The following is a 23,980-nucleotide window of genomic DNA, read 5'->3' as shown; positions in this document are numbered from 1 at the left end:
GAGAGAGTAAATAACATGGTTTATTTTGCTTTATAGAAGTTATCTAAAGTAGAGGTTTTCTTTAACTTATTACAGTTGGTCTTCAATGTGCTGTTAAATGTTTACGGATTTTTTTTACCGACCGCAATGGGAAAGCTTTAGTAAAATGCACTCGCTCATATGTTAAATCGTTCACAGATTGAAGTATCTATAGATAGGTCAAAGGACAATTTTGGTTTTGTCTCTCACTGTTAACGAATTAAAACTCAAGATAAATTCTCTCATTTCCCACAGCTTTGGATGGCGTATAAAATGTGGACATCAGTGGAAACCACAGTTGAATACTATTATCAGTTAACGAGAAGCATCTCGTGCTGATGCACCATTTCGCGCGGTAAATAGCAGTACTTGCCATATACAAATAAATAAACTGTGAAAAGTGATAGTAACTGTTTACTGAATATGTATATGCGGACATAGTAATTCGTCCGTAATTTTGAGTTGCTTATACGACACGTTGTCCCGAAATACTGTTTGAAATTAGGACCAACTGAGTCTCCATGCGAAGTGGAAATAGAAGAAGCAATTAGTGTAAACAAAACATCAGTTAAGAGTGTGAACTTTGCGGTTTAATTAGCGAAGTGACGTCACGGAAGCGATACATTTTTGTAGCGACTATTTTATTAAATCCGAGTGCGTGCAATAGCTAACCAACATTTTCTGCGTTATGAAGTGTTGGATTTAGAATTTCAAACGGTTAACTGAAACAATTACAAAAAAGCTTTACGAAATGTATATTTATTTTTTTTATATACTTAAAAATGTTTGTTTATACAATATTTAAATATATATCCGCATATTATCCAGAAGAAATAGCGAGAAATGATATTTTAATTATCCTAAACCATTTGAAATTATACTTACCAAAAATTGTATATTGTATTTTTGACTACCCTGTTGCATGGCAGAATCATTATATAAGTAAACCTATTTATCGTAAGTTATAAAGTCGATTAATAGAAGTAAATCTGGAATAATCTCTAGAATAACACTTTAGAGGCTATTATTTATTTGATAACTGGTTAGCTCTTTTAGTTCTTTGATATGACATACATATCATTCAAAGAAGAAGTTTTAAATTTAGTTTCGAAAACGATTTTTTAAAAGTAACTAAGGCGTGTTTTTGAACGCAACCTCTTAAAATGAGAAAAAAACGCGAAAATGTATATTTCAGCAGACTTCCTCTAAGTTTCACAAATCACAAAACAATCGCATTTCCATGAACCCATCTGGTATATACATATTCTTCTCTCCGCTGCAATTAGTAAATCATTCGTACTTTTCAAAGAGAAATAAAGAAAACCACAGAATAAACAAATAAGTATATAAAAATAATTCTAAGGCAAAGTAAATAAATTTAAAGAAATAAAATGTTCAATTAATTCCATTATTAAATAATGGGATTTATATTTGGTTATTCTCATAAAATCCTCGAAACCCGCGTTGAACGAGTTCAGTAGTGCACAATCATAACAGTAAAACAAAATAAACAATATGCAGAGTTACTTCGAAATTTCGTTGTTCCGATTTATTCACAAGCAGTGATTGAATTAACTTGTGATGAAATTAGATATATTGCATATCGATCTTGCTCAATCTGAATTTGACTGGGAACCATGTGAACGTTACCACTTCTTTCTTCTTTGATATAATGTGTACTATATATAGCAGCAGTCATTAATTATTTCATACTTCCGAACCAATATAAAGATTTAATGGATTTGAAAGGTATGACTACTTCTAACTGGTGGATTCTATTCGGTGTTTTAGTAATCATCCCAGGTAAGTAAGAAAAAATGTGAATTAAATTAAATAAATCTTCGTTGTGCTCGAATATTCCATATATACTAGTATCGTTTACCCCAAAACTCAGACAAACAAGGCAAATTTATTTGGGATACTCACATGTAAAATTATACATTTTTACACTTGTTAAAAAAAAATTGTTGTTGGATTTCATACAAAAATGAGTTTACACATTTACAATTCTCAATGCTATGTTTTCGAATCGTTATATAATAACTTATAACTTTATGAGACCTTATGAAACCCCTAATTTTCTAAATATATTATATCATTTTATATACTAGAGGACCCGCCTACGTTTTACTGTGGCTGTTACATAGGTAGTACTACTAATACCATCTATATGATTTCTATTAGTTAGATTATAAGTATTACATTTTGTGCGTTAAGAAAGAATTGGTTTTTGGGGTAAAAATACTATTGAATTTGGGCTGTGCATCAGTAAAATCAATCGAGTCTAATCGATTGTCAGCCTGGTGGACTGCATATTACGAAACGGTTCTCAAGCGTGAAAAGACAAAAAAATCGGCTGGCAACGTTATGGCATCAGTCTTTTGGGATGCCCGTGGTATGTTATTCATCGAATGATAAATGAGCCAGTTTTAATTCATTGCATTGTGTATTTGATTTCAGTTCTATTCTACCATTCCCAATATTTAGAAATTTTATTGCTAAATATATTTGCTATTTTAAATACTGTATTGCTCTGTGCAATGCTTCGAAAAGATTTCTGTATATCTCAAATTTTTTATCAACACTTCAGTTATGCCGCTATTTTTTATGCCAGACATTTTTAAATTTTGAATTGCCTGTCAAGATACCCCCTCCAATAGTTAGCAGGTATGAAAAAAATGTTATAGCTACCCATAGATGTATTGAATCACCCAATTTATTACTTAAGAACGAACTCTGTCCTCAATATAAAAACTTGATCCACAGATGTCGCCTATTACTTTGGCATCGTTTTGTTCAATGCACGTTTACGCCAATTTCAGGTTTGAATATTGAATACTGCGATGGTAGCGCCATCTATCGGCCAAACATTCCAAAATTAACAATTGATTAAAAATGAAAAAAATAATTTAAAAAACATTTTCCAGTGGACCAAATTGTAAATCTAAACCATTCTCGAATCTCCTTGAACATACACACAAAATTTCATCAATATCGGTCCATCCGTTCAGGAGCAGTTCAAAAGCAAACACACGGTCAGAAGATTTATATATATAAATATATATCACGTGGCGAATAGGCTTCGCATTTTATGTTAACCAAATTTTTAACGTCGTTTTTATTACTCGATCTCGTAGCAATTAGTAATACTTAATTTTTAAATGGTCCCCTGTTCAGAAACACTCAGCGGTTTCAGAGGTCTTGCAATTGACAGACAGGCACGTGGACTAAATTCAAGAAAAAAAATCGTATTTCAATGACCTCGTTAGTAATTCTTTGCTTCAACGGCGTTATTAATATTTTTGATATTTTGAATTCAACCCTTAATTCGGGGTATCGATATGTAGGTTTGGTACGTGTTTCGGATGGCTTAATGTTCTTTGCCAGATTGTGTGAATTTTTCGCTTTAACTGCTTCGCCCTCAGAAAAAATAACAATTATACTCGTACAATATACCCAAATTTTTTTATGTTAAATTTGTTACTTGCCAGTTTTCGCATTTATCATGTCACAGGTTCGACATTGAATGTTATCGAGAGGGCAGCAGGGACGGCCAAAAAAACCGTGTCAGCTACTTCAATACCACTGGTATTAAAACCAGTCATGCCAGCTAATATGGAATTAAAGATGGATACTAACAGTTTAAAAACGCATCGAAAAGCTAAAGAAATTTCTATGGCCCGTCCAATGAATTCGGAAGAGTCGACGTCAGTGCCAACACTAGCGCGGCAACTAAGTTTGGATAAAGGAGTGAAAGTAAAGCCATCACTGACGTCATTAACAATGAAACGGCAACAAATAGAGGAATTATCTCGTCAAGGCGTTCAAGGCAACATACATAAAGCGTCTGAACATGTTAAATTTTCTATTATCCCTACAACAACATTAACTAAAGCATCAATAAACAATACGACAATCGGATCCTTAAGTTTGACAGAAACTGTCCGAAAGCTCAGAGGATCAACAACAGAAATGACATCGAAAACAATTGTGACCATAAGAAATTCATCAGCAAAAGTGGCATCTGCTACGAAAGTGCTGACATCTCCATCTCCAACGCAATCAGAGGTCAAATTAGTTCCGTTATCTAGTATGAATAACGAATACGAACAACAGATTCACCAAAAGACGACTGATATCAGACATCCCTACAGAGATAACAATATTAAAAATAAAGAAAAATGTAATTACAATTACGACTACAACAAAAAGTCATTAGTTCGAAAAGCTGATGACGATAACCGCATTGTAGATGAACATGACATCAAACATATTTGTAGCCTATATCAACATATACTACAGACGCTACAGCGTCATACTTCCACCCTACAGCGGACCCAGCCTCAGAGCGAGAGCCCACACAGCAATGACCACCACATAAATAATAACAATGGCAATTCGCCGAAACAGCAAACACATTCGGTGAGGAAAATTCGTCAACAACGCACTCGTCAAGTGAAGCAACAACAATTAAATTTAACAACAAACGCACCTGTTAGAGCAGCGAAAGTTGTGCCAGAAACCGAAAGCGATTTGATCGGCAATGACACCGACTTTAAAAAAATCGTAGTGTTTTCGAACCAAACAATAAAAAATAAAAATGATCCGTTACGAAATTCGAATATTATGCCGACGATTCTGACAACTAGACCTTATCCGGACACAACAATGGAGGTAACACTAGAAGTCAATAACCAAGAAATTGTACACACCACAACAAAAGAGTTTTCGTTTCCAACGATATCACCAAAAACAACGAAAGCAAAGACGAATAGACCTTCTCTAACAACGACACCACGGCCTATTCCATCCATCGACGACCACCAGACGGTGATCAGTCAGGCGGGCACACATGCCTATCTCCCGTGTAATGTAAGTCCAATTTATAAGTTTTTATGTCAAACGCCATGAAGTTATAAAGGCATTGCCTTTGACCAATTATTGCTTTAAAGAGAAAGCATTTACGTTCTTTGTTCCAAGTGGTCGTTAGGACAGCCCAATTTTACGTGACTTACTATAGGTGACGGTATCCAAATGATATTGCACAGGGCTGGCCGTCAGATTTATACAACGAGGTACAAGCTATTGGCAGAAAAATTGCTCATAGCAATATGCCACTGAGCATTTTAAATTTTATTTGTTCAAGCAATTAACTACAAGTAGATATCGTTCCAAATTTATTTACGGTAATTCAGTTCTTATTAACACTACCTGTCTCCATAGCTAGTGGAGAGCGCAGGCTGTGAATTGTCTCGGGCCGGCCCTGACATCGCAGATAAGACTGTACTTAGGTTAGCAATGTGCGGTAGAATGTCAAAAGACAGCTGCAATGTACTGGGATGATTCAGGCTGAACAAGACGCATCATTTGTGATTATTATGGTTGGATATTATCCTAAGCTATGTATATAACTCATCAAGTTGTGGACTTTTACAAATACAGTGAAATTCCTCATAACCGGACACTCACGGTTTCAGTGTTTTTGTCCGGTTATGGGAGATGTCCGCTTATAGGGGATGAGGTCAAAAAATATATACTATACATATAAAATTCTTTGTAGTTTATTTAAGAAATTTTTCGAAGTAAAGAATATTTAAATACTTTAGTATTACATATACATACATACATAAATATATCAATTAAATACATTGTACAAGTCTTTACATTTCAATATCGACTAGTTTGATAAAAAAAATTGTGTGATGCTTGTTTGTTTTAACATTGATTCCTTTGATTTGAAATTTTCATTTTCAAAGTGACTCTCGATATTTTTAACCTGCCACTTATTTCTTCTGAAGGTTCATCTTCTGAATCACTTAAGTCCATAGTATCATCTGGTTGGTCAAATTGAATTTCTATATTGATGTCCTCAGTGAAAACATTTTGATCTATTTGGAGAAAACCTTCGAAATCATTTGCCAAATCTAGTCCATCCTGAAGCCTAGCATAGACTGCCAGTGGAATGTCATCTTCGGGATCAAAATCTGAAGGATGCTGTAAGGTTTCCAAAAATCCTGCTTTACGGAAGCAGTTTCGGATTCTAGTGGCTTCCACTTTATCCCAAGATGCTTTGATAAAATACACAGCTTCCAGTACATTAATCGATTTTGAGAGCTCTGAGGCAGAACTTGTATCGCCAATTTTAGTTATCAAGTGTTTTAAAACTAAACTTCTATACAAAGTTTTAAAATTTTGGATTATACCTTGATCAAGGGGTTGGCTAACTGCCGTTGTATTTGGTGGCAAGAAACAAATTTTTATGTTGGTCAAGTCTAATTCCTTTGGATGAGAAGCCGCGTTATCTAGAAACAAGATAATTTTTCGATTCTGGGCTTTCATTCTTCGATTGAACTGCTGCAGCCATTCGTTCATCACTTCTCGAGTCATCCATGCTTTTTTATTAGACTTCCAATCCACTGGAAGTTTTGCAATTGGAACATGTTTAAAGGATCGAGGACGGGCTGCTTTCCCTATAACTAAAAGCGGCTCCTTATCTCCAGCCATATTAGCACAGAACAAAATTGTGAGTCTTTCCTTTGATAGCTTACCTCCCATACATTTTCCAGATTTAAAAGCGAGGGTTTTGTCCGGTAAGGCACAAAAGAAAAGCCCACTCTCATCGGCGTTGTAAATGCCTTCAGGCTTGTACCCATTCAACAGAGTTTGCAGCTTTGTCTGAAACTGTTCGACATCATCCTGATTCACATCTGCAGCTTCACCAGATATGCATTTGAAGGAAACATTATTCCTTAAGCACCATTTATTTAGCCATCCATCCGAAGCTTTAAAATTAGGTACACACAGTTTTCCTGCAATTTCCATCGCCTTTGCTTTCAAAATGGGACCAGAAATCGGAATTTTTTGACTTCTAGCCTTAGCGAACCAATGAAAACACATCCTGTATATTTCCGAGCCGCCTTCTTTAAGGAAACTTCGCTTTTGGTGAATATTAGATCCAGACTCCCATTTAGAACGAATTTTTTCTTTATTTTTATTAATTTCAGCAGCTTGCGTTTTGCCAATATTGAACCTTTTAAAGCAAAGGAAACGAGTACCTACAAGTTAAATTTTGGACTCACCATACTTTACCTTTTTGCAATTCCGCGTACTGATAACTTTTTTTTTCGAAAACATTAATTAAAAGTAGCTTCTTTTTCGGTGCCATATTATTACGAACTTTGAACGCAACCACTCACATGCAACTTACTTGACAAACTGAATAGAAAACCACCTTTTACTTGGCACGCACGGCTTGAATGTGTGCATACATGTTAAAAGGGGAGTCCCCTATTTCATTTTTATAATGAACAACAAAGCTTGCTTGTGATGTTTTTGAATTTTGTCCGTTTATGAGAAATTTTTTCATGGAAATGGCTTGAAATACAGTGTCCGCGTCCGTTTATTAGAATGATATTTGTATGAAAAATGATTGAAAAACCTGTGTACACAAAATTTGTCCGGTTATTGGAGCTGTCCGGTTATAAGGACTGTCCGTCTTGGGGAATTTCACTGTATTATAATAGCCGTGTTATGATTGTTTGAGGATAGTTGCACACTGTCACTGATATTTATATTTACATCAAATATGTAAATAATCATTAATTGAGTTTCATTCAAGTACAATAGGGCTCAAAATGCTTTGCTCAACTTATTTTATAATTGAAATCTCTAGTAAATCTGTTCTATTTTTCACTAAACAGGTGAAGCAGATCCTGAGAAAACCGATATCCTGGTTACGAATACGAGATGGACACATTTTAACAGTTGATCAGACGACTTTCATAGCTGACCAAAGATTCCAGCCAATTTTCGCACCGAAACCTGATCGTTGGTCGCTACAAATCAAATATGTTCAACTTAAAGACGAAGGTACCTACGAATGTCAGGTATCTACGGAGCCAAAGTCGAGTGCCATCGTCACATTGCGGGTAGTTGGTAAGTCGTGCTGAACAATGTATTGTGTACTTATGGTATTTGATGCTGCTGTAATACAGTGAATATATTATTAAGACTGTCGGTACAAGAATGCAAAGCATTGAACTTGAAGTCTTACTGGTTCGACGTGGTTCGTACAAGGAAAACAAGTCGCCTTGTTTATTCGAATCAATCAGTATAATATTTCTACAAAAATTACTTGTTCTCTCGCATAGCTATGTGTAGATATGTATTTTATTTGTTTGAAGTAATAAAATATTTAAATGATTCTCACACGAATTTTGGCCACATGCTAAGGATTTGAAAAAATATTGTTTATTTATGAACTGTCTTAACTTTTAACACAAAATAATTTAAACTATCCTATCTTCTAAGTTATGTGAAACTGAACACAGTGTGCTAAATTGTATTAAAATCGGTTAAATAGTTTAGTTAGTTAATTGGGAGTTTACGCCGGACAAAACGTTACACGCAATTTTTATATAATTTATCTATGATTGCCATCCATAATTGCAATTGGCACAACTATATATATGGACGTGCATGTATATATTACTTATTCTTAATAATATGACAATTTAAATGCATCAAATTTCCATTATCTTAATTTCCTGCATCGAATCGATTTCGCATAAAAATATCGAAAAATTGCTAACATGCCATCAAAAACATTCAAACACGCATGAACACATAACTGCAATATGCATTATCCGACTTTTACGGTTGTTTGCGCATTAATGTCACCTACACCGATATGATACCTCCAACACGGCCCTTTCATTTCATTGTGATGACCGCTGCACACTGTCGCCATCGCTTGTTCACTGGTGCAGAACCGAAAACGGAATTAATTGGTGAGCCCACACAACACGTCAAGGCTGGCAGTCAAGTGAAGCTGCGTTGCATAATTAGCCAGGCATTGGACCCGCCAGTTTTTATTAATTGGTTCCATAATCATAAGCAGATTTATTTGCATAGTAGAAGGGCTTGGCGCATGGAAATCGAACGCATCGAATGGCCTATTCACGATTTCTCAACGACTGCGGCAGCAACAACATCAACAGCTCAAGGCGATAGTGCAGCAACAACTACTAAGCCAATAGATGCTGCTGCAGCCTCATCAGCAAAGTCCAAGGCACCAGCCATGCTCTTGGCTACCAACTTGGGAAATGAAGAAAACAGCACGCAGGTAGTCCAAACGACAGTCAGGAACGTAGAATTGACAACAGGAACGCCCTCGACCACTTTACCAATTTCTCGTTTAGATACAGACGTCGCGACGGACTTAGCGGACAGCGACGGTGGCTTTGATTTTAGCACAGAGAACTCCACTTTCTCCCTCCTCCCCACCGTAACGGCGGCAATGGACACCGTGTCAGCAGTAGTGCCAACCAAACTAAAGACGACTCATTGTCCGACAACTACATTAACAATAACAACAAAGATTACAATGTTGGCAGCAGTGAAAGTACGAGAAGTAACGGTAAGTAGCCTTATATTTATAAAGTATTTAATACGATTTATGTATAAAGAAGATGAAACCCGTCGCTTTTTTGAAAATAACATTGCTTGTGCTCTAACTACTTTTACAATCCGGACTTTGTCACAAATGATCCCACACCTCACATCGTCAACATTTCTCACTTTACGACGAAAAATGTATATCATATAATTTTTATTACAGGCTGCATCTTTAATAATACCATCCGTGGAGAAAAAGGATTCCGGCAATTACACTTGCAGCCCATCTAACAGTGCTCCCAAAACTGTTGTCCTTCACGTGCTGAATGGTATGCCTTCTTATATTAACATATTTATAGATTTACTTTTCTATTTCGAAATTAATTGTGCTCGTTTGAAATACTAGCTTATATACAGTTAAGATCTAAAACTATTCAACTAAAAGCATTACCTATCCTGCGAGTGCCCCATGACATTGATAGTTTCTGATCAAATTGAATAAATGGTGTTACTTCATAAAAATACATTTTCTAGATATTTTTTATGTTTATACTTTTATTTTTATGAAAAGATATTACTGTATACGATCGATTATGCGTCGTAAAAAAAGTGGCTACATAAATTTTGACTATGTGTATGTAGTAACATTAGACATTGCTCATACGCCCCGGTAAACGCTTTTATTCATCGTATTAATATATTCGAAGAGATACATAGCCAATTCTATGTACTGTTGCACAAGTGATGCAGATTTCCAATTTTCATATATGTACATGTGTATGTGTGCAATACTCCCGAGACATATATAAATATGTCGCACCACAGGGTTCATTATAACTTCAAAGAGTATATATGAACGCATTTACTCAAATTTAAAGCCAAATTAAAGACCACATTGCTAAATACAAATATTTAAGGCCCCAAAATATTATCTCATTTACTTAATATTATTTAAAGATTCTGAAAATCGTTATTGGTCAACTTTAAATGCTGTCTACTTTCTATACATTACATACATACATACCGAAACATCTGAAACAACTAAAATACTGTGCAGTAGTATTAAAAACATCAATTCTATTACATTGTCATATTTAATTTTCTAAATCGCATTTTTCTAATTCAATCCTCTTACTTACAGGCGAATACTCGGCATCGGCGATAACGTCTGGTGTTAATGATAGGATTAGCATTACAAACCAATATACGTGGCGAGAAACACTCTTAGTTCTGATAATTTGGCAGTGGCACTAAAAATTCACTGCATTTTTACGCAATTGCGGATATTTTTATCGAGCAGAATGATGGCTACTCATGGAATCCACTAACCTCTGTTGAATAACAAAGACAGAGTATAAGATTTAATCGACTTAAGGGATATTCACAGAGCATAATATTATGAGGCAAATAATATACAATATGCATTTTGATAATAACTAGTAACCTCGTCGTTAAATTAATATGTAAAGGGAATTGATTATCGCTTCTGAAGACTTTGAATAATAATAATAATACAAGAAAAATAAAATTTAATAGATCTTGTAAACATATCTAATATAAATCAATAACGGCACTCAAATGTCTTCCACCGTGGAAATTAATTTTATCTAATCGTTTTTTTTTCAAATTTGTAAAACATGATTTAGGGTTTCTATTTTATATTGTGGAATTTCGACTGATTGTAAATATAAAAAATTGTAAATAAAACATTGTCAAGTAAAATAAGTTTAGACTGAGATTTTAAATAATGTTAAATTAAAGTTTATAATATAATGCAATTTCAAGGTTATTTTCTCAAATGAGAAAAATTAAATCGTTAAAATAATGATATTTGTAGTATATTCACCCGATTTGTCAAGCAGGGAGAAAAAAAACTTACGTTTCTAAGTATACGATCATAGTTAAAAATATTTAAGAGCAAAAGAGGTATGTTTGTTATTCACAGTCACATTGCTAACAATACGTTTATTAAGACAAAACTATAAATAAAAATTAGAAAGCAGATAAATTGAGACGGACATGTGCCAATGCCACCTAAAATTTGTTTAATAATATCAAGCTATTGAAATAAAGAGTATTCCTAAACAAGCGTGGGAGAACTTTTGTTTATAAATATTGCAAATATGTTTGTACGTACAGTATAGTAAGTATACCTACGCCCTAGTTGAAATCGTTTTTAATGTAACATAACAAAATGCAATGTTTGGCACTCAATGAATAATTAAAATTGAGAGGACACTGAGAGCAGAAGAAGGAAATTTGTTTGCAAAGCAATGCTACAATCTCTGCTAATATTGTTCAGATCGGGGCATTATATATACGCTATAATTATTAAATCAGGGTTTCTCAGAAAACGAAAGTCATTATATAATATACATACATATATACACATATAATATATCTGGCACGTGGTTGTTCTGCGATCCCCTTTGTCAAATTACATATTTATATCTAATCTTAATTTAGTGCTTAAGTTAAAAATGTTCGATTACACCTGAACTTATCCCTGCCCTACTTCTTCAAATTCCACATTTTTAGAAAAAGGTAGCGTTTGGCGTTTTCGTTCGGAATGGAATCAAGTTTAAATCCTATTTCATAGTATATTACACTTTGGCATGAGGAATTTGGGATAAATATTTGTATAAATATCTTAATACAAAAATAGGTATTTGCATAAAAAATCCCATTATTTAAAGTCCATCATTTAATGCGTATGGTGTTGATTGACGACCAGATGTTGCTGATGTTCTATTTTGTTTACATGATGCATGCATGAAACTGCTTTAGATAATCATTCATATGTATGTGTGTATATACAAATGTATATATTTTATAGTAAGCCGCAATGGAGCAGATGATGAATTTTGAGAAAAAAAGCTTTCTTGTCCCATTAAACAAGGTCTCTCTACCACAAATTCTGACACCGCCAGGCATCTGCTTCGGATATACTAAGCTATTCAAGGTCTACCAACAAGAACGACGTGATGTTAAAATTGAATAAAATACTCAAATTTGGTCAAAATAGGTTATGTTTGATATGATTATTCTATGTTTATGATTTAAAGAAATGTCTGCCAAATGGCCACCAAAGCTCTGTTTGCATATCTTCACCTGTTTACGCCAATTTCAAATTACCCGGTGCGGTATTTCGACTGAACTTTCAGCTACAGCGCGGTGAATGTTTTCTTCGAACTCAACGAGCGTTGCTGGTTGATTGCCGTAAACTATGATTTGACACATTCCAATAACGGCAAATGGGCCTTTTCTGAGAAGATCGTATTTTACGCGAAAAGCTCACTAGAGAACGCGTATTAATAATAATTTTGGACAATGCTCAAGCGTTTGTACCAAAGTGAAACATGGCATGATAAAATGGCAAACCTCACTGAACACACTGAAACAATTTAAGACAAATCCGTAAACATACATGCCACTGCCAAAACTATGTCATTTCTAGAAGTACACGCAGTATTACATATAAAGCTTAAAATCGGCCACGTAGGAAGACGGAATTATCTTATTGCATATAAGGCGCCGAAAAGAACTGGTGCTGCCGAACATTTAGCAACTTCTCTATATGTAAAAATGAGAGAAGTATGAGGTGTTTCCAGGTACGTACATATAAACATGATCAATATATAATATGTATACGCCTTACATTTTAGAATTATGCCAAAAATTGGTATAAAATGCATATTTCCATTGTTATCTGTCGTACTTAAGCTAGTTATCGATTTAAGTCTGCATTGCCTACTTTTAGGCAACTTCTATGTAAACAAGCGATTTAGTAACAATGTAAATAATTTCACCACGAACCATTTTTCACTAACATTCTATTGAACTCTGGTCTCTGCTCTGTTGGGAACAAGGCATTATTTTTTTCCAGAAATCCAGATGGATCTATTAGTATAATCATATTATTAAACACATTGGCAAACTTAGTTTTTGGTTGTGTTCCAAAAATTAGCATTAATTATCTTCATTGGATTGAAATAGTCTATCACAAGAGTTTACTTTGACAAAAAAAAATTGTGTTAATATTTTACGATTTTTACATGAGAAATTATCAGTATTGGTGTGGGGTGGATATGGATAGTAGGTGAATCAATACTAATTAAGTTTGTTGAAACAAGTTTTTTGACAAGTTTTATTATACTCGTAGCTACTGAGGCAATGTAATAGTTGCTTTCTTTAATTATGATGTTCTGCTAACTTAACATTTATGTGTGATTGTTGGAATATTACGACTGTTTATATTCTTTTGCGCTGTTCCTCACTCTTGAATTTGAATTTGCGCTCATACAAGTTGTGGAGTTACAAAGCGACGTTGAAGACGAAACTAACATTTGTAAAACCATGCACGCATGCGCTAAAGCTGCCCTAGCCTCAACATTGATTCGCAGCAACAGCAGTGTGCTTCTGCCATTTTCACGTTCGTTACCTTCACTGTGAGCATATTATATGTATGTATGTGTCTTCAACAGCAATAGCGGCAACAAAACTACTGCTGCAACTTGTTGCTTGTAAATTTCTTCGGCAACTCTCATCTGGTAGTTGGTTTAATCGCTCCAACAGCGTTGGAATGTGGGTCAGACTATATAAACCCAAGTTCAAGGCGATCGCTGTTTCAGACGAAAGAAATCGCTTACAGCGACTGCACGAAAATACAATCACCGTAGAAAGCACTAAAACGAAACCAAAGTGTAGATTGTGAAAAGTTAGCAAACTAGAACAAGAATACTTTTGTTATAGTCAAAGAAAATCGTACTGTATACACAGGTGTCGGCAATTTCCTAACAAGTTACAAGATTAACGTCAGTGCAGTGAAAATATAACTTACAAACGTTAACGTTTATGTTAAAAGTATAAATATATTTAATAAAAGATCCTATATAGCAAATAGTAAAGTGATTGAGTCAGCAGCAATTGAGTCCGCAGTTACGAGAAATAGTTAACTGCATAGTTCTATAGAATACAAGCGAATTGCGAAGGAGAAAATTACCAACTGGAATCAGGTGAGTTTTTATGATAGCGATCCGCGAAAGACTCGCGTGAATGTGTTGTTAGCACGTAGGTTGCCTGTTGGGGAATAATTAAATATATAGTAAAATTAAAATATGCTATATACATATATTATAAACATGTAATGTTAAATCCGCGAACTGACTGAATATTTTTTAAGAACTTAGTACATTTCAGCGATTAGTCCATGCTCATTTTCAAAGAACTACAAGTTATTCTTATCAATTTTGAATTCCCGCTAACTAATTGTTGTTGACAGAAATAATAAACATCAATAAATACTTATATAGCATATCTGCGTGCCATCTGCTTAAGACGAGAAGAAATTGACAAAAATATCAACAATTTAGGCAAATAAAAGTAAGCTATAGCGTTACATTTACATGAACGAATCGATAAGGCCTTTATTTTGCAATGATCGACCTTTTAAAATTTCCAATATGTTTGAGGCATATACATACATATATAAATAGCTAACAAACTAGTAAGCGAAAAAAGCCCTGAAATATAATATTTTAAGTAAGAATTAGAAAGTTATTTATTTGCTTATCATAATAGACCTGGAAATGTTCAATTCAGCAAAACTTAAAGTGTATTAACCAATAAAACCGTATGAGAGAAAGAAGATACATACATACATATGTATGTATGTAAATTTCTTACGCATTCGAAATGGGATAGCGGACGACGGTATTAACATTATACATATGAATGTACGAGTACTTTCTAGCGAATTAGGACTAATTTACACCAACATATTGTGTGCTCACGTTTTCGTGCTTGTTCGAGTTCACACACTCGAATATGCTTTGCAATGTAGGTCAAAACACCAGTCATAACAGAACCTGAAGAATTAAAACGTTAATATATAAAAAGACAATGTTAGCAACAGCAAACAACAAACAACAATTGTGAAAAAATACAAACAAGTTACCTGTTTGATATGGGAAACCAAAACGAAGACGTTGTCTTAAATATAACAATTATAATACAATTAAATTTATATGTACATATGTACGTAGCTAAGTGCTACAATGTCTAAACATCTAGTAACTATGTAAATTTCTCCCGAAGAGCACGCTCACCTAGTGGAAATCATGGACAAGAAATCGAAACATCAAGCGATTTCGTAAAATATTTTGAAATTATTTAAGAGTTTTTTTGGAAATAAACATGAAGTGAATGAAAACAAAAGCATTTGAATGAATTTATCAGTGCACATAGGTACAACGGCATATAAGTATGTACATATGTACATATGTATGTTTTTATGCACAATAACGTACAATTATCTCAGTCAAGTTCAAAGATAAATTAACATAGTTTGGTTTTGCTTTTGAAATTCTAAGGCTTTATTGTAATAATTGATATCGTTTCCTTACAAATTTTATACATATGTATATCGAAGCAGTTAACCAAAACGAATGCACACACAAACTTTTACATCAGTATATGTAAATATGTATATGCACATACCGTTTTTATATTGTTGTAGTTGTTGTGATTCCATCTGTTGATTGGCTGGCATTCGGCTTTTGCTTGAGTGGAGAAAGTTTTACTGTTGACTTGACACACTCTGCTTTTTGTTATGCTCAAAAGCGCAGTGCGTGTAGGTATACACATTGTACATACACTCATATATGTATGTAAATACATATATGTAATTCCCTGCATTTATATCGAATTAAGATATGAAATATACACGATATATTTTTTTGATTTATTTTAGCTGTCAAACGTATAGAAAACGTATAACTGTTTCGAAATGAATATGCATGTATGTATATATGTGAACAGTTATATGGGAAAATAATTAGTAAAGAAACTTAATTAACTTCCATATTTTATACCATTACTTTGGCGCCATTGTCTTGTCACAGAAAAACATACAACTACCTTACAGATTTTGATCTTCAAATACTAGAAAAAACCCATTATATTTACATATGCACGCAGTTTGAAAAATAAATTATTGTTACTAAATATTCTAATGTGTTGGACAAAAATGAAAAATTTGCTAGTTTAAGGACTGTTGTCTATATACCCAAGCATTTTTGGATACCTGACTAAACCGCATTGCATCACTCAAAGTAAAAGTAAACGATTTGGTTTCGTAATTGCGTTGTATTTATTTTTGAACCCAACCAAAGTGCATGGTTGTGCTCAATTTAACGAAAACGTGAGACGCAAACGAAATCCAATCCACACATTAATAACTATAGAAAAGAAATGATACTATATGAACGCTTAAAGACTATAGTAGAATGTACATATGTATGTATATGTATGTATGTACATATATCTTCCAAGTTCACAATGCTCTTCACAAGACCGTGTATATTGTCTTTTAAGGAAGGATATATCACGATATATCAAATTAAAATTATTTACGTGCTAGATATGTAGGTATCACAATGATGTTCTAAAAATTTCAAAATACTTGAACCCAAATTTAATGAAAATTCCACGCAAGTCTAAAGTCCAGTTCCATTTTCAAAGCTGGACAATATTAATATTTGAGGAGGATGAGTCTTCTATACTCCTAAATGCAAATTTAATAACGAACAACTAATTATTCCCCGGATCAATCAATAACCACTGCATATATTAGTGCATATGCCAATGATTTCTCTTTTTTATGTGTTAGCCCGGCGAAAATGATTAAAAAAGCGACAAAAGTGACGCACAACATTTACGGTCAATAAACTTTTACTTTTTTCTCCGCCTTTTCTACTTACACTTTTCTCCCTTTATCTGTTCATAATGCGGCTTTTTTTGTTTTTTGATTTTATGTGTGGACTGATGAAAGTGAAAAAGCAATCGTGTCTGCCATTTTCATCTTCGCTTGATCTCCACAAAAAATTAATGATACCAAAGTAACTGTATAGGTACTTCAACTATATTAAATGTTAACAATTAACTTAAACGTCTTGCGACAATTTCACTTTCTCTGCCGGGGCTCCACTTATAAGCACTAATTATTAATGAAATTGGATACAAATGCTTCAAACTTGCAAACCAAAAGAACGCAAATGACATACATACATAAGTACATGCATATATGTATAATTTTTCCGTTAGCAGGTGGCATACTATAGCGGTACAATCTTTTCTTTTCGTTTCGCAAGGTATATAGTATGTCCATTATGTTTTTATCGGTTTTGAGGTTGATTTTTTACATTTTCCAAATACTAGAATAGTATACATATGTATGTATGTAAATCGTAGAAAGTATAGATTAATCAATTACGGTATTTATTGATTGACACTGGCAATAAAGAATTCAACTTTCATAATTCACAAATTCTTCTTAATTTGCTTATGGCGATCGACGAACGTGCTGGCGCGCTTCTCATGGCAACTTATGCTTGCATGGCGAACAGCTACGGCAGTCTAAAACATGCGATTTGTGTCACTCGTTTCAATTATCGTAGTGCTAACAGAGGAATAGAACCAGAAAATCAAGCGGAAGCAGCAGCAGCAACAACAATGTGGTCAAGTGCCGCTATTCGAAGACAATTGTTACGATAGTTGCATTTCTCTTTTCAACTTGCAAGACTTACTTAGCAGCCGAAGCTTTACTACTATTATATTCACATACAAATGAACTTTTAGAGAAATGTATACCTAAGTATACATATGTACATACATACATACTTATTGAGCTAATTGCATACATACATACATATGTATGTGAAATTAACTGGCAAGCAGGGTGATACTTATATTCAGTAGTCCGGGGTAAATTGAAAACATCTGTTGAGAAAAGCGCTAAGCACAGGTAATTGCAAATAAACGAACGTAAGTTATCGGCGTGTCTCAAACATAAATCATCTCTTCAGTATACGTATTTATGTATGTACATATGTATGTACCATACGAAGAGATTGATTTGTGCCGTTATTTGAACTTTCTTTAAGTTTATTTTCTCGCATATATTAAGTTAGGTTGTTTTCTCATTAGGAAGAATGATTGTTTTATATAAAAACACAGTCCAATTAAAGTAAACTCAACTAAAGATTATAAGTTTGCCTTTTCGTTTAGCACATAATCTCGATATAATAAGAATATTTTCATAATATTCAATTTCTTTTTGCTTTGTGCCAATGTTTTTAGAAGTAAGTGGAAAAAGTCGCATTTCTTCGTAAATATGACAATTGCAACACACCTGTTAAATATCAAGGGCGAGTAAAAAGTACATCAAAAGCTGTATAAATATGTTTATTGTATCAAAATCGTTTAGGAAAATGCAAATAAGAATATCATGTAGACATGCTCCTTGTTGACATTTTGAGCTTGAACAATAGATTTTTGTGACATACTTACATACTTTCTAAATTTATGTTTCTCTACACAAAAGCGTATTAATACAAACCGTTTTCTTTTCAACTGCATTTGCTGTGTTTTTTTTTAAATTAACCGTTTCATTTTTCTCCCTACAGCATGCTTAACCAACGCAGGCTTTACTCTTACTTGCTACTTTTAATAGTTTCTACCAACTGCCTGCTACTCTCGTATGCTTATCCGCAAAATGAAGTTTACCAACGTCAGCTTCTTCAGAAAACGCAGCAGTCACCTGTTTATCAATCAACAGCTGAGTCCACGGGCCGGAAATATGCGGTGAAACCCAATGCTTCAAAAAAAGTGGCTTTAGATGACGTCGAAGATGACGGCGATGTGGTCAACCAACTAAGCGAGACTCCTACTGGTTTTTCCTGGTCCAATATGTTGTCGACTGTTTTAACGATGTTCTTCAATGGAGCAGCTAACGCGCCGTCTAAGTCTGACGATATCGACAACTCTGTCGGTTTTGGTGGCTCGCCATGGGCCAATGTAATATCGATGGGTGAGGGCAATATTCAAGAGGAAAAAATTGCTTTTTTAATACTTATGTACATTTGATTTCTCAACTATAAGGTCTAAAAATCATTAACACACTGTTGGGCGGCGGTGCACCAAGCGACGGCATTGATAAGGTTGACAACGGCGGCTCACCAATGCAGGTAAGAAGAAATTTTTCAAATTGAATCACATTTTGCATAGTAGAAACTTGAAGTGCACTTTATACAATCCCATAGCATTTGATCATATAGTGTAAATAATTCCTTAGATATAACTAAAAAGTACTGCTTTTACATGCTTTACCACTCAACAATGTAAGATACATACATATATAATATAAGAAAAGAGTTTAACAAGGGCAATGGTTAGTTTATGATTTTCATAAATTTATTTAATTATTTATATTTATATTTTTAGGTGTATGTTTTATTTTACCAAACGGTTTATTTAGAATGTACATACAACATATTGTATGGATACATAGTGCAGTATGAAACTTCAAGATTCTAACAGAATTTCCGATTACATACATATGTATATGTATCTCATCTGTACATACAAACAGATTCAATGGTTCACTTTAGTCTTAATTAATGATAGTATTAAATATGCACAAATAATAGTTTTATATTTGAATTATACGTAAAACATAAACAAAATCAAGCAAGAAAGAGCCAATTTCGGGTGGAACCGATTCTTTACTCCTCTCGCAAGGCTCAAAAGATTTCGCCCATTTTATTCATTAAACTATAGAATATCCATATCCGTGAACATAGAACGCAATTGTAATATACATATGTACATATGTATGTATTACAAACATATGCCCCGATAATATATTGTATATCGTTGGTTATCCGATATTTGCGTTATGAAATGAAACGGAAATTTAAAAATTAGTATTTACTAGCTTTCAACACAATCGTTGTATATGCGATTAACGGTATTTTGTGGACGTACCAGTGATACGATATCGCCCATCTGCAATATCAAGCTCTCGGGTCAAGAGACATGTGCACCAAGCCTCAAGTTCGCTAGCACGAACGAACAAAAAATCCCGCAATTTAGCCCGTTCGTCATCGTGAGCGATATCTGTTTTGAGTTTAGATATTTTGCTGAGAGTGTAACTAGCACCATATTTCGCGATAGAAAAAACTACAAAAACGGAATATTTGCAGATGTGCTGGTACATGTATGCCCTTCCCTCTGTCTTTAATTAGTTCTCAAATTCCACTGCCTAAATTCATACTTACATATGTACATATGTACCTACCAGACCTATGTACGTATGCGTATTCGTAGAATCTGTTTTCATACATATTTCTAATCCAAAAACCTATTCTTTTTGTTTTACCATTATTTTTGTTGTTCTTGTACAAAACAAATCGATACATATAATATTGAAAACTATCTCAAACTGAATGGTGTGTGGAATTATTGGTTTTGTGTGGTTTCTCGCTTGCAACAGAACATCTTAGCTGCTGTGCTGTCATCAGTGCTTGGTACCAAAGATCCCGATCAAGTGAATTCGATGGCGAAACAAGCTGGAGAGGTAAAACAACATTTTGATGAATTAGTAAATTATAAATTAAAAATAAACAAACTATTAAAAATATAATTGAAGGAAAATAGTATGTAAACAACGTAATGCTTTTACCTATATGTAGAAGATAAAGAAATGTTTACAAAACACTTTTTACAACAATAGCAATATACTTGTAAACATTACACAGATCACATTTTAGTACTCACATGCAAAAACACCAACTAAAAACACATAACTCTCCACTATAATTTACCTGTGTACTTTAGTTACCTATGCACACTTTGGCAAGCTTACACAGCTATTCGCACACGCACACATTTATAAATAAATATTTATAAATCTTCGTTTATACATACATATATATGTTAGTATGTTCTTGAGTAGTTTAATGAAAAATAAACGTAATTTCTTTATTCTCTGTTTATATGTATTATTGCTTCTCTATCTACTTTTGCATTTCGGCTGACTCAGTTCATTCAAATCGTGATGAATCTGCTAGATGCACTGAAAACATCATTCTCCCATCGGTCGTTGTCCGCTCGTTCGATGGGCAAACGGGACTCGGTAAGTGACGCCACAGTTGCCGGTCTTTCTCTTCTGAAAGGTTACGTGCGTACTTATCGCAACACGGACGACAAATGCATGCAACGCTATATGTGTGAAGCAAACTCAGAATGTGTTCGTGAAATTGGAGGCGCCAGCATCTTCTGCCAGCTGGGATCGTAAGTATAGCTGCTATTAGAAAACCGTGGAAGTAATCAACAAATAAATTTAATTTTCAGTTATGCTACAAGCTACTTCCTGGATCGCACCAGCGATGGTAAGTTCGAACATTTATACGATGCGGGACGCAGGGGACGCTCCGGATATGATTGTCATCAACTGTTTCTTGAGTGTAATGAAGTTTAGGGCCTGAAATAAAATGACTGGAATACACACATCTATAATATCATATAAACCATGCAAGTTATATTACTTGTCGCACACAAGTATCACGAGCGATTACTAATTAAGTTTAGGTTAAAACAATGTAATTTATTTATTTATTTATGTGCGAAAAGAAAAAAAAGCACGAAAGCAAGGCATGTTCTAATTTAGGCTAGTAAAATTTAAACAAAACAAAAATATAAACTGTTGGAATTACTGTAAGTTGCAGTAATACATGGTCTAAAGTATTGTTTACGGAGTTTTCTCTATAATAATGACGCCTTACAAAATTATTCGGGTAATCTCTTCTATTAAATATAGAAATATTTCGAGTATATACATATATGTATATATATATGTATGTATATACATATGTATATTGAGAGTACGGTGGGTATACAATTTGGTTAAGTCAGTTAAGGGGTTACATGGGTTTCCTCGGGCAAAAAGCGGCCTTTTTTCAATAATTTTTTTTTACATATAAAAAATAAAATATTTTAATGAATTTTTTTTTATTTAAAAGACTCATATTTAGTAAACATTTTGTAAAATTTTCAAAAAAAAAATATCAAAATGGCAGTCATTACGACGCCATTTCCGGCAGTCCCTCGGAAAAAAGGTGCATCTGCGATGTCAGCAGAACTTCTTTCAGTATCATCAGAAATAAAAATAAAAATACGTGTTTTAGTAAAGACAATAAACTGGGTATTGGACGAAGAAAAAAGAAAAAAAAATGAAAATTGGATTTTTAGCAGACGTTTTATAAAAAAATGCAAATTTCGATGAAAATTTCTCGACATTTTTTTTTAATAGTTGTAATTAAAAAAAAGAAAATCCTTCATTCAAGATCTTGTAAATGATATCTCGAAGATCTGTGTAAAATTTCATCATCTTTCATCATCATCTTTGAAAACACAGTTTCGAGAAAAACGCGCTTAAAGACGGCGCACTTAGCCTAGATTGCCTCGAGCGCACAAGTTCTCAGGGTTGTATCTCCGAAAGTATTGATCAGGTCAACTTGAAAATTTAGGACAATATTCTAGAAATGTTATAGAATTTAATAAGATAAACAAATTTTTTTCGATTTTTTGAAACTGTGAAACCCATGTAACCCCTTAAGGAGAGTTGCTTCAGATAGAACCAGTAAGTAAGAGAAGAAGTCAAACAATTTAGAAACCATTTATTTAACTGACACCAACTTTAAACAATATCTCTCAAGCACAGAGTGGTAGGAATTTGAAAATAGGCCAACAGATAACGCCCTTCACAAGTGCTTTTTGTTGCAGATAGAACTAAATATACATATGTATGTATGTAGAACAAAATCAGAAAATATAACTGGCAGTTTTGCATCTGGAAAACGTTTTGCTAGTTTTTTCTAGCGAAAATGGTTTATTTAAAGAAGCATCAAGTGTGACTTAATAAAGAAAAAGATCGTGATTTCGAACGGTCCATTTGTATGGTAGCTAAGGGCAATAGTGGTCCGATCTGAATGATTTGTTCGAAAATTGTACCGTTACCTTGGAAAATATTCTAAAATAAAAAATTTGTCCATCAAAAGCTTTGTTTAGATCGGTCAGTTGACATGGAAGCTATATGCTCAAGTTATCTGATATCTGTCATTTCGAGTCTGATAACAATGAGTTTCTTGGAGAGAAACAGACATATGCAAAATTGAGTAAATAGATATCTAAAAAACTACGGGTCTAGTTCAGTCAGATGGACACCCCTAAATCTATACTTATGGCGATGAAAACAATTTATTAATTGCGGTGGAAAGCAACTTCGAAAATTTAGATTAAGTGCCAATTCGCAAAGCGATTTACCTGGGATACTCAAACGATGATGGCGTGTCTGCGGGTTTGGACAGATATGTGAACATCGCCCTTTTCATTTTAATTGTTTTAATATATCGTTTATGCAATATTGTACAGTTAAAATGAAATATGTACCATATATCAAAAAAAGTTACAACAAAATTCATTCCAACAGAGATTTTTAACTTGTATTGACGATATTAGGGTTAACAAACAAACAGGCGGGATCATATTCATAAAATCGATTCTGAACTGAATAGTTTTATTTTGACTGATCAATTTATTATTTTTTGTGTGCAAATAAAAAATTTGATTGCTAATACTAAAAAACAAAATTTTCTTAGATTTCCCCACACTGTAGCATACGCCCTCAATAAGGTGTCGTTATCTCACACGATTTAGGTTCGGTTGA

At 33.8% G+C, this 23,980-nt stretch overlaps 2 protein-coding genes across 4 annotated transcripts; both read left to right on the top strand.

Moving 5' to 3' along the window:
- Positions 1-307: 307 nt before the first annotated feature.
- On the top strand, positions 308-10,928 carry LOC105229641 (uncharacterized). Its single transcript, XM_011210061.4, has 6 exons — positions 308-1,821; positions 3,533-4,890; positions 7,719-7,953; positions 8,787-9,436; positions 9,638-9,743; positions 10,556-10,928. Exons 1-6 carry the CDS (start codon positions 1,755-1,757, stop codon positions 10,666-10,668), a joined length of 2,529 nt encoding a protein of 842 aa, XP_011208363.3. The 5' UTR covers positions 308-1,754; the 3' UTR covers positions 10,669-10,928.
- Positions 10,929-14,029: 3,101 nt separating this feature from the next.
- On the top strand, positions 14,030-21,999 carry LOC105229504 (hypothetical protein). Of its 3 annotated transcripts, none has more exons than XM_011209832.4 (6): positions 14,030-14,429; positions 18,879-19,282; positions 19,354-19,439; positions 20,747-20,830; positions 21,296-21,546; positions 21,607-21,999. In XM_011209832.4, the coding sequence occupies exons 2-6, from the start codon at positions 18,880-18,882 to the stop codon at positions 21,731-21,733; spliced, it is 951 nt and encodes a 316-aa protein (XP_011208134.1). In that variant the 5' UTR covers positions 14,030-14,429; position 18,879; the 3' UTR covers positions 21,734-21,999. The 3 variants fall into 3 exon arrangements, with proteins under 3 accessions (XP_011208134.1, XP_011208136.1, XP_049305347.1); XM_049449390.1 differs by lacking the exon at positions 14,030-14,429 and adding an exon at positions 18,086-18,217; XM_011209834.4 differs by lacking the exon at positions 20,747-20,830.
- Positions 22,000-23,980: the final 1,981 nt, after the last annotated feature.

This window comes from Bactrocera dorsalis, chromosome 2, assembly GCF_023373825.1.
Source record: "Bactrocera dorsalis isolate Fly_Bdor chromosome 2, ASM2337382v1, whole genome shotgun sequence".
Classification (NCBI taxonomy): domain Eukaryota; kingdom Metazoa; phylum Arthropoda; class Insecta; order Diptera; family Tephritidae; genus Bactrocera; species Bactrocera dorsalis.
This window is presented reverse-complemented; position numbering and strand designations above follow the sequence as displayed.